This window comes from Coregonus clupeaformis, chromosome 12 (assembly GCF_020615455.1).
Source record: "Coregonus clupeaformis isolate EN_2021a chromosome 12, ASM2061545v1, whole genome shotgun sequence".
NCBI lineage: Eukaryota > Metazoa > Chordata > Actinopteri > Salmoniformes > Salmonidae > Coregonus > Coregonus clupeaformis.
This window is the reverse complement of record NC_059203.1, coordinates 39,373,003-39,384,809: the sequence shown is the minus strand read 5'-3', so window position 1 is coordinate 39,384,809 and position 11,807 is coordinate 39,373,003. Positions and strand designations below refer to the sequence as shown.

The 11,807-nt window shown below is 41.3% G+C and overlaps 1 protein-coding gene across 1 annotated transcript in view; it reads left to right on the top strand.

Annotated features, from left to right (window-relative positions):
• Positions 1-3,390: 3,390 nt before the first annotated feature.
• LOC121577625 (complement C1q-like protein 4) overlaps positions 3,391-11,807 on the top strand; it is a 31,562-nt gene continuing 23,145 nt past the window's right edge. The window contains exon 1 of the mRNA XM_041891370.2: positions 3,391-4,138. Coding sequence (XP_041747304.1) covers positions 3,593-4,138 — 546 coding nt within the window. The 5' untranslated portion in view covers positions 3,391-3,592. The remainder of the gene's footprint in view (positions 4,139-11,807) is intronic.

Here is an 11,807-nt window from a genome sequence, read left to right as displayed (position 1 = left end):
ATCGCTTGAGGTATGGTTTTGGAAGCATAAGGACCTTATCTTTCATATCAGTGAGAAATAATTTCTAAAAACAAAAGTTTAACTTGATACAGACCTTGATAGGGTTATGGTTAGTGTTCCCACATGACCATAGCTCCATGTTACAGTGCTTGTTTACGGAAAACAGACGGCAGATAAGCGGCGACCATCTGCGCTAATTAGCTATCTAGCATGCTCCAAATACCTGTGTAATTCGGGAAGTGTAGAGGAAGTGTAGTTTCGTCAGATGGAGGTACCCATAGCTGTATGGATCTGCGCAAAACTGCTACAGTAAGTGTATTTTTTCTATTTGAATGATTCTTTCTCGCTGATGAAAGATAAAGGCCATATGTTTCGAAAGCCGTATTGCAAGTGATTATTATTGACATTTGTAAACGTTAAAACACAGCGTTCGGATTGTAGTTCACATGAGACAGTCGTGGGCGAAGCTAATGGCTGAAAACTGTAGGGAGAAGGCAGAATGCCACCTAGAGTTAGAGAGCTAACAAAGATTCTGCTATTTGTCTGCTCATATCTTTAACAAGAAATGGTTTTGAAAATGCACAAGACAGAAAAAAACACCTAGTAGAAAAAACACCTTAAGAGGTTGGCTGAAATAAGAGGGATGTTTTAGTCATTACAATCATGTTAAGTTATCATAATATAATCATTTGTAATAATAATTTTTTATTCACAGTAGGCCTACACACCCCAAAAATTTTTTGCATGTGAAGTAAGACAAAAACTAATTGTCTCTATTGCGTTGATGACAATAGGCCATAGGCTTGTGGGGAAATAATGGATGCCTAAACAGTCATGTCACTAATACATGCGAGTTCTGTTCAGTTCCCAGGCCATTTGGCTACTCACCTGTAGCTGATTGCTGCTCGTGCCTCGTGGCTTTTGCACCATGTGTGACGAGCCGGAAATAATATATACACAAACTGCTGTGTATGTTAACATTTTGGTTTATTCTAGAGCTAAGAAAATAAGTTATCAACGCATTTATAAGACCATAATGACACAGAAAGCCTACTAAGGTCATACAGAATGTGACGATGTGTAAGAGCGGAGAGAGGGAGCACGGAATCATTGTGCGAGAGGGCGGGGGAGCAGAGCGCGCGACTGTCAGAGGAGAACGGAGGAAATCTAACAAGTGAGAAAACTGTTGCATTTTGGTAAAGACGCTTATCAGTGGATTTAAATATGTAAATCTACAATACTTATTTTTAGAATATTTTGTTGCATAGAAAGGAAGTGAAAAGTTAATTAGGTAAGTGGTAGCCTAAGTCACTATTTTGTTCTGTCTGTCTGCCTTGGGTGTTGATGGCCAACGAGTGACCTGTTACCCACTGACTGGAAAAATAATAATAGTCGGCATCACGAAGGCTCATTGCAGTAGCCTAGTCGAAGTGAATAGTTTGTGATTAACGACAACAATTGAGTAAAAAGGAGAAAATAAAAGTTAATTTGCTGTTAGTTTTCGAGTTCGTCGGACTATTCCAGAGCTTGGCAACTCACGGAGACGACGGCGAGGATGCGCTGTCTTCAATGTTTTCTCGACCACGTTGAAGGTCTCCCTGCGCGAAGCTGATAGGATCACCTTCCCACAGAGTATCTCAGATCATCGACACTATTGTGCAGCGAGGAGGAAAAGGTAAGCGATCATATTTTTAAGATTTAAAGATTTGTTTGAAATAGCCTCTATCTCTCGGAGATATTTATATTTTCAGTAGCCCAACATAAGAAAAATGTATGGTCACATTAAATATCGGAATGTGTTTGAATGTGTGTCATTAAAAATGATTGAATAAAGTTATAAAGTGACTGACAATTAATTGAATATCCTAAAAATGAACTAATCTAGCCTACTATGCAAAGCACATTTTTGGTTTCAAATAATTTTTTAGGCCTGGCTGTTATTCATAATTGTATTATTACTATTAGTTTTGTTATTATTCCAAAGAACAAATAGTCTCACATTTATCCACAAAGTACATTTTCAATCTTGCACAAATGTAACCATTTAGGTCTACTAGTATTGAATCAAGTTACTCTACTGTAGGCCTACACCTCTTCCATTTTCACATACAATTTTGCTCAGTCCCAATATGTTGAATGTAAACAATTATATTGGATATCAAAATTTAAAAACTCTGCTTTGCAGTAATTGTGTAAGTGATTAGATTTGTGGTAATGGTATCTTATGCATATGGTTGAGCTATAGTAATCAATGCAATTAATATAGTGAATAATATACTGTATTAATTTAGTAGGCCTAATGTACATCAATCTCAAAATATATTTCCTTCCCCCAATAGAATACTTCCTGGCACAAGATGTCTGATTTAGAGGCGAGCAGTGGAACCTGAGATATTCTCTGCTACGACTCAACACACCACAAAAAAACAGAGGAACAAGTTTTCATGAGGAACGGAACATTTTCTCAACACTGTTTTCATAAATACTGACTTTTGAAAAAATCACCCTCAAACAACCATATCTGAGAGGGGAATTTGTTAGTCTACCCAAGAGGAAAACAGACCCAGAATTAAGCGAATGAAAAATACATAGAGAAAGAGAAGCACAAGGAAGGAGGAAGAAGAACAAATAAAAGAGATTTAAGCATTATTTCATTCCTCTCCACTCATCCTTGGACCAGACAAGTGAATGCCGAGGGTGAGATGGACTCCAGTGGGAATACTGGAGCAGACCCCACCTGACAGCTCTCCAACTGAGAAATATAAGGAAAATCCACCAGGAGATTCTGCTGCCATTCTGGCTGAAAAATATTTACAGTTTTAGAGAACCCTCTAGAACAATCTCCACTCCATCCCAGGGAAAAACCTTGCATTTATCGTTCCAAAGAACTGGATGTGTGACTTAGTCAGATTCAACCCATTTCTGTAACACTGAGCACTGAGAAGGTGTCCACACTCAACTGGCTGGTTTCACCTCTAGCCCTCTAAAAGATAATAACATACTACATTTGATATCAGTGAGATCTTTACTGAAAAGAAGGATGAAGAAAGTGAATAAATATTGCTTTGCGGATTAAACGTTTTACCTTAAAAAATAAATGTGAAGAAAAAATTGTTGAGAAATTAGAGGATAAACCTAGAAAAACATTTTTAAAAATTAATGGAATGAAAAAACATGTTTTGTATTCTCCTCCTGACATTTGACTTCAATGACTCCTGACTTTGCGACATTGAGCTTTGCTGTTCCTTCAGTGTCCTATAGCATCTCATTCCTGTCTTTACATTGAAATCTCCTGTATTTCTAGTCTTTCCTCACAACCATCCTACCTTTTCACTCTCCCTCATTTACCTCTTATTTCCCTTAATTTTACCAAACTACCTCACCCCCCCACTCCCTGTGTAGAACCTCTCTGTCCCATCCCCTTTCCCCCTTATCCCCTCTCTCACCATCTCTCCCCCTAGTCCCGGTTTTCCCAGAGTTCATTCTGGCCGGCACCACCATTCCGGCCAAGGGGGAGGAGGACTTCCTCACGCTGGCCGCCTCCCGGCTCAGCCGTAGGAGACGTGTCATCGGGGCAGGAGTGGGCGTGGCCATGGTGCTGGTGCTGCTGGTCGCCATCCCCTTATTGGTTCACACCACCAAAGGGGGAGCGTCTGGAGGCGGGAGCACCCATTATGAGATGCTCGGCAGCTGCAAGATGGTGTGCGACTCTTTCACCCCCCCACAGGGCAGCCATGAGCTGACCGCTGTCTCCCCCCAACCCCCAGACTTCACAGGGAGAAGGGGCAAGTCTGGGTTTCGTGGGAGCCCTGGACTCCCTGGCCCCCCAGGCCCCAGAGGTCCCCAAGGAGAACCAGGCAAGCCAGGCCCCCCTGGTCCCCCTGGCCCTGGCCCAGGGGGCTACGTCCCCTCCTTCTACAGCCCCAAGATCGCCTTCTACGCAGGCCTCCGCAAACAGCATGAAGGGAGTGAGGTGTTGAGGTTTGACGACGTGGTGACCAATGTAGGGAACTACTATGAACCCAGTACTGGCAAGTTCACCTGCCCCCTACCTGGCATCTACTTCTTCACCTACCATGTCCTGATGAGGGGCGGAGATGGGACCAGCATGTGGGCCGACCTAAAAAAGAATGGACAGGTGAGACAGAGAGGTGTGCGTGTGTGCGTGTGTATGAGGAGCTAGACAGATGAGCACACAATTAATCCTACACTAAAAGTCAACAGTTCAGCTGATTTAGTCTAAGAATGCCTGATACACCTATTCCTTCTTGGATCACTTCTACTTCCATTATCCCATAATGTTTGTTTCTCCTTGTCAGAGGCCTCTCTGAAAAAGAGAAAGGGTTATAATCGGGTTGGAACCGAAATTATTTTCCAATGGTTTCGTTTCGAACATAACCCCTATTTCTTTCATTCTGTTCCAGTGTTCCAACCAGAAAATAAAGTTCTGAACCGGTTCATCTTTTCTTAAACCTATGAAATCAACATAGCTTTTTACAAAAATAGCTCCTTAATTTACTTCACCAATTAGCACAAATAGAGAAGCTTGCTATGGAATACGTAAGCTAGTTGTTCACATGTTTGATTGGTCAGATAAGTACAGGCGCGAGATGCAAATGAAATTTCACCGGTGGGGAGAGAGCGAGAGTTAGGGGTAAACATGGAGGGGGCTTGGCTTGAAGCGCTGAATATCATTACATTTTTTATTTCTTTTTTATTTCTTTAACCTTTATTTAACTAGGCAAGTCAGTTAAGAACAAATTCTTATTTACTACCAAAGATAAAAGGCCTCCTATATATAAATATAGGTCCAAACACACATCACAACAAGAGAGACAACACAACACTACATAAAGAGAGACCTAAGACAACAACATAGCATGGCAGCAACACACGACAACACAGCAAGGTAGCAACCCAACATGAATACAACATGGTAGCAACACAACATGGCAGCAGCACAACATGGTAGCAGTACAAGACATGGTACAAACATTATTGGGCACAGACAACAGCACAAAGGGCAAGAAGGTAGAGACAACAATATATCACGCGAAGCAGCCACAACTGTCAGTAAGAGTGTCCATGATTGAGTCTTTGAATGAAGAGATGGAGATAAAACTGTCCAGTTTGAGTGTTTTTTGCAGCTCGTTCCAGTCGCTACCTGCAGCGAACTGGAAAGAGGAGCGACATAGGGATGTGTGTGCTTTGAGGACCTTTAACAGAATGTGACTGGCAGAACGGGTGTTGTACGTGGAGGATGAGGGCTGCATTAGGTATCTCAGATAGGGGGGGAGTGAGGCCTAAGAGGGTTTTGTAAATAAGCATCAACCAGTGGGTCTTGCGACGGGTATACAGAGATGACCAGTTTACAGAGGAGTATAGAGTGCAGTGATGTGTTGCGAACTGGACGTGAACTTGAATGTGTTTAGGCTATTACTAGCATTATAACTTCTCAGAATGATATACTAGACATTAGGAACAAAAAATAACATTATTAACCGGTTCTGAAGATTAGAAAATAACGGTTATGTTCCGGAAGACTACAGATCTTTCCTGGCTACCCAGCCACATCACTCCGGCCAAACTGACGTTTCTTCTCCACGATGAGTCTGGATTTGCCTCCCTCCCCTATGATATCTAGAATGCTAACACATTCTGACCATTCTGATTGGTCCCAGAAACCGATTGGTAGGGTTAGGGCTGTGGCGGTCATGGAATTTCATCAGCCGGTGATTGTCAAGCAAATAACTGTCGGTCTCACGGTAATTGACCTTTTAATTAACATAAACACATTTAGCATCTCCTGGCTTCCACACATAGCCTACAAGCCACTGATGCAGACCTTTGGAACATCTACACTAACGATCAAAAGTTTTAGAACACCTACTCATTCAAGGGTTTTTCTTAATTTTTTACTATTTTCTACATTGTAGAATAATAGTGAAGACATCAAAACTATGAAATAACACATGGAATCATGTAGTAAACAAAAGTTTTAAACAAATCAAAATATTTGCCTTGATGACAGCATTGCACACTCTTGGCATTCTCTCAACCAGCTTCATGAAGTACAGTGCCTTGCAAAAGTATTCATCCCCCTTGGCGTTTTTCCTATTTTGTTGCATTACAACCTGTAATTTAAATGGATTTTTATTTGGATTTCATGTAATGAACATACACAAAATAGTCCAAATTGGTGAAGTGAAATGAAAAAAATTACTTGTTTCCAAAAATTCTAAACAAATAAATAACAAAAAAGTGGTGCTTGCATATGTATTCACCCCCTTTGCTATGAAGCCCCTAAATAAGATATGGTGCAACCAATTACCTTCAGAAGTCACATAATTAGTTAGATTGCACACAGGTGGACTTTATTTAAGTGACACATAATCTCAGAGACCAAAGATAACTCTGAAGGAGCTGCAAAGCTCCACAGCGGAGATTGGAGTGTCTGTCCATAGGACCACTTTAAGCCATACACTCCACAGAGCTGGGCTTTACGGAAGAGTGGCCAGAAAAAAAGCCATTGCTTAAATAAAAAAATAAGCAAACACGTTTGGTGTTCGCCAAAAGGCATGTGGGATACTCCCCAAACATATGGAAGAAGGTACTCTGGTCAGATGAGACAAAAATTGAGCTTTTTGGCCATCAAGGAAAACGCTATGTCTGGCGCAAACCCAACAACTCTCATCACCCTGAGAATACCATCTCCACAGTGAAGCATGGTGGTGGCAGCATGCTGTGGGGGATGTTTTTCATCGGCAGGGACTGGGAAACTGGTCAGAATTGAAGGAATGACGGATGGCGCTAAATAGAGGGAAATTCTTGAGGGAAACCTGTTTCAGTCTTCCAGAGATTTGAGACTGGGACGGGGGTTCACCTTCCAGCAGGACAATGACCCTAAGCATACTGCTAAAGCAACACTTGAGTGGTTTAAGGGGAAACATTTAAATGTCTTTGAATGGCCTAGTCAAAGCCCAGACCTCAATCCAATTGAGAATCTGTGGTATGACTTAAAGATTGCTGTACACCAGCGGAACCCATCCAACTTGAAGGAGCTGGAGCAGTTTTGGGCAACAATCCCAGTGGCTAGCTTATAGAGACATACCCCAAGAGACTTGCAGCTGTAATCGCTGCTAAAGGTGACTCTACAAAGTATTGACTTTGGGGGGGGGGGTTTAATACAGTGAGGGGAAAAAAGTATTTGATCCCCCGCTGATTTTATACGTTTGCCCACTGACAAAGAAATGATCAGTCTATAATTTTAATGGTAGTTTTATTTGAACAGTGAGAGATAGAATAACAACAACAAAAATCCAGAAAAACGCATGTCAAAAATGTTATAAATTGATTTGCATTTTAATGAGGGAAATAAGTATTTGACCCACTCTCAATCAGAAAAATGTCTGGCTCCCAGGTGTCTTTTATACAGGTAACGAGCTGAGATTAGGAGCACACTCTTAAAGGGAGTGCTCCTAATCTCAGTTTGTTACCTGTATAAAGGACACCTGTCCACAGAAGCAATCAATTAATCAGATTCCAAACTTTCCACCATGGCCAAGACCAAATAGCTCTCCAAGGATGTCAGGGACAAGATTGTAGACCTACACAAGGCTGGAATGGGCTACAAGACCATCGCCAAGCAGCTTGGTGAGAAGGTGACAAAAGTTGGTGCGATTATTCGCAAATGGAAGAAACACAAAAGAACTGTCAATCTCCCTTGGCCTGGGGCTCCATTCAAGATCTCACCTCGGGGGGGGGGGGCAATGATCATGAGAACGGTGAGGAATCAGCCCAGAACTACACGGGAGGATCTTGTCAATGATCTCAAGGCAGCTGGGACCATAGTCACCAAGAAAACAATTGGTAACACACTACACCGTGAAGGACTGAAATCCTGCAGCACCCGCAAGGTCCCACTGCTCAAGAAAGCACATATACAGGCCCGTCTGAAGTTTGCCAATGAACATCTGAATGATTCAGAGGAGAACTGGGTGAAAGTGTTGTGGTCAGATGAGACCAAAATCAAGCTCTTTGGCATCAACTCAACTCACCATGTTTGGAGGAGGAGGAATGCTGCCTATGACCCCAAGAACACCATCCCCACCGTCAAACATGGAGGTGGAAACATTATGCTTTGGGGGTGTTTTTCTGCTAAGGGGACAGGACAACTTCACCGCATCAAAGGGACGATGGGCCGTCAAATCTTGGGTGAGAACCTCCTTCCCTCAGCCAGGGCATTGAAAATGGGTCGTGGATGGGTATTCCAGCATGACCCAAAACACACGGCCAAGGCAACAAAGGAGTGGCTCAAGAAGAAGCACATTAAGGTCCTGGAGTGGCCTAGCCAGTCTCCAGACCTTAATCCCATAGTAATTCTGTGGAGGGAGCTGAAGGTTCGAGTTGCCAAACGTCAGCCTCGAAACCTTAATGACTTGGAGAAGATCTGCAAAGAGGAGTGGAACAAAATCCCTCCTGAGATGTGTGCAAACCTGGTGGCCAACTACAAGAAACGTCTGACCTCTGTGATTGCCAACAAGGGTTTTGCCACCAAGTACTAAGTAATGTTTTGCAGAGGGGTCAAATACTTATTTCCCTAATTAAAATGCAAATCAATTTATAACTTTTTTGACATGCATTTTTCTGGATTTTGTTGTTGTTATTCTGTCTCTCACTGTTCAAATGAACCTACCATTAAAATTACAGACTGATCATGTCTTTGTCAGTGGGCAAACTTACAAAATCAGCAGGGTATCAAATACTTTTTTCCCTCACTGTAGTTATGCACGCTCAGGTTTTCTGTTTTTTTGTCTTATTACTTGTTTGTTTCACAATAAAAAATATTTTGTATTTTCAAAGTGGTAGGCATGTTGTGTAAATGAAATTATACAAACCCCCCACAAATCTATTTTAATTCCAGGTTGTAAGGCAACAAAATAGGAAAAAATACCAAGGGGTTGAATATTTTCGCAAGCCACTGGAATGCATTTCAATTAATGTGTGCCTATTGATATAATGAATATGAATTCGGAGGACAGGAATGATTCAATATTAAAGCATTAGACCTATCACTAAAAGCTTCAGTCATACAAAAGTTATAATTAAATCCGAACTGGTTCTCTAGCAAATTAATAAGATTGTCTCACCCCATGTTCAAGAATGGCCTTTTTCCCTTTATTCAGATTACAACCTATCACTTTAAGTTATTTGAAAAGGAAATCATCTCCCAAATATCACTATTTCTAAAACAAGCCATAGAAAGTTGGTTGCAATTTCAATTTAATCCTCCAGAAACGACAGAACAAATAATGCAACAAATATTGTGGTTAAACTCAAATATACTAATTGATAAAAAAAATTATAAAAAAAAAAAAAAAAAAGGTATAATCTTTGTAAATTATATCATAGTTAGGACTGGTGGAGTTATGTCGCACATGCAGTTAACAAAAACATATGGAAATGTCTGCTCTACCCAAAATTACAACCAAATAATTGCAGCATTACCGCAAAAATGGAAGAGGAAAGTGGAAGGGGGAAAAAGTAAGGAACTTGTCTGTCGTCCCTGCATTAAAGACCATAATTGGTTAAAGACAATTTGATAAATAAAAAAGTACAGTGGGGAAAAAAAGTATTTAGTCAGCCACCAATTGTGCAAGTTCTCCCACTTAAAAAGATGAGAGAGGCCTGTAATTTTCATCATAGGTACACGTCAACTATGACAGACAACATGAGAAAAGAAATTCCAGAAAATCACATTGTAGGATTTTTAATGAATTTATTTGCAAATTATGGTGGAAAATAAGTATTTGGTCAATAACAAAAGTTTCTCAATACTTTGTTATATACCCTTTGTTGGCAATGACACAGGTCAAATGTTTTCTGTAAGTCTTCACAAGGTTTTCACACACTGTTGCTGGTATTTTGGCCCATTCCTCCATGCAGATCTCCTCTAGAGCAGTGATGTTTTGGGGCTGTCGCTGGGCAACACAGACTTTCAACTCCCTCCAAAGATTTTCTATGGGGTTGAGATCTGGAGACTGGCTAGGCCACTCCAGGACCTTGAAATGCTTCTTACGAAGCCACTCCTTCATTGCCCGGGCGGTGTGTTTGGGATCATTGTCATGCTGAAAGACCCAGCCACGTTTCATCTTCAATGCCCTTGCTGATGGAAGGAGGTTTTCACTCAAAATCTCACGATACATGGCCCCATTCATTCTTTCCTTTACACGGATCAGTCGTCCTGGTCCCTTTGCAGAAAAACAGCCCCAAAGCACGATGTTTCCACCCCCATGCTTCACAGTAGGTATGGTGTTCTTTGGATGCAACTCAGCATTCTTTGTCCTCCAAACACGACTGAGTTGAGTTTTTACCCAAAAGTTCTATTTTGGTTTCATCTGACCATATGACATTCTCCCAATCCTCTTCTGGATCATCCAAATGCACTCTAGCAAACTTCAGACGGGCCTGGACATGTACTGGCTTAAGCAGGGGGACACGTCTGGCACTGCGGGATTTGAGTCCCTGGCGGCGTAGTGTGTTACTGATGGTAGGCTTTGTTACTTTGGTACCAGCTCTCTGCAGGTCATTCACTAGGTCCCCCCGTGTGGTTCTGGGATTTTTGCTCACCGTTCTTGTGATAATTTTGACCCCACAGGGTGAGATCTTGCGTGGAGCCCCAGATCGAGGGAGATTATCAGTGGTCTTGTATGTCTTCCATTTCCTAATAATTGTTCCCACAGTTGATTTCTTCAAACCAAGCTGCTTACCTATTGCAGATTCAGTCTTCCCAGCCTGGTGCAGGTCTACAAAAATTTTTTCTGGTGTCCTTTGACAGCTCTTTGGTCTTGGCCATAGTGGAGTTTGGAGTGTGACTGTTTGAGGTTGTGGACAGGTGTCTTTTATACTGATAACAAGTTAAAACAGGTGCCATTAATACAGGTAACGAGTGGAGGACAGAGGAGCCTCTTAAAGAAGAAGTTACAGGTCTGTGAGAGCCAGAAATATTGCTTGTTTGTAGATGACCAAATACTTATTTTCCACCATAATTTGAAAATAAATTCATTAAAAATCCTACAATGTGATTTTCTGGATTTTTTTTAATCAATTTGTCTGTCATAGTTGACGTGTACCTATGATGAAAATTACAGGCCTCTCTCATCTTTTTAAGTGGGAGAACTTGCACAATTGGTGGCTGACTAAATACTTTTTTCCCCCACTGTATACCAGTTATATTTGAGATTCTTCAAATAGCCACCCTTTGCCTTAACAGCTTTGCACACTCTTGGCATTCTCTCAACCAGCTTCACCTGGAATGCTTTTCCAACAGTCTTGAAGGAGGTCCCACATATGCAGAGCACTTGTTGGATGCTTTTCCTTCACTCTGCGGTCCGACTCATCCCAAATCAGAAGAACAGAATAGCATACTCTGAGTTGTCCTTATGTTAGGTCCTGATCTGGCTATGCCAAATGGCTGTGGGCTACACTAGTTCATTTAGCAGACAAGATTTGCTTAGAATTCCATTGCATTATTTTATATTATTTTATAGTATGAAGAATACAATTGAACAAAGCGGAATAAAATCGAAAGGACATTTTCTCCAAACAATTTGAGGGAGTGCGCACATGCGGCTTTTTTGTGTTGAGCGGTTAACAAATAAATAGTTACTCCTGTATGCTTAATTTAGAGTTATTAATGTAACTTTAGTTGTTGTACAAAGGTTGGGCTATATGTTTTGATTTTTAATACATTGTAAGGCTGCATGATGCGACTCTAATGATGATTTGAAAAAAGTGTCTTGAAAGGC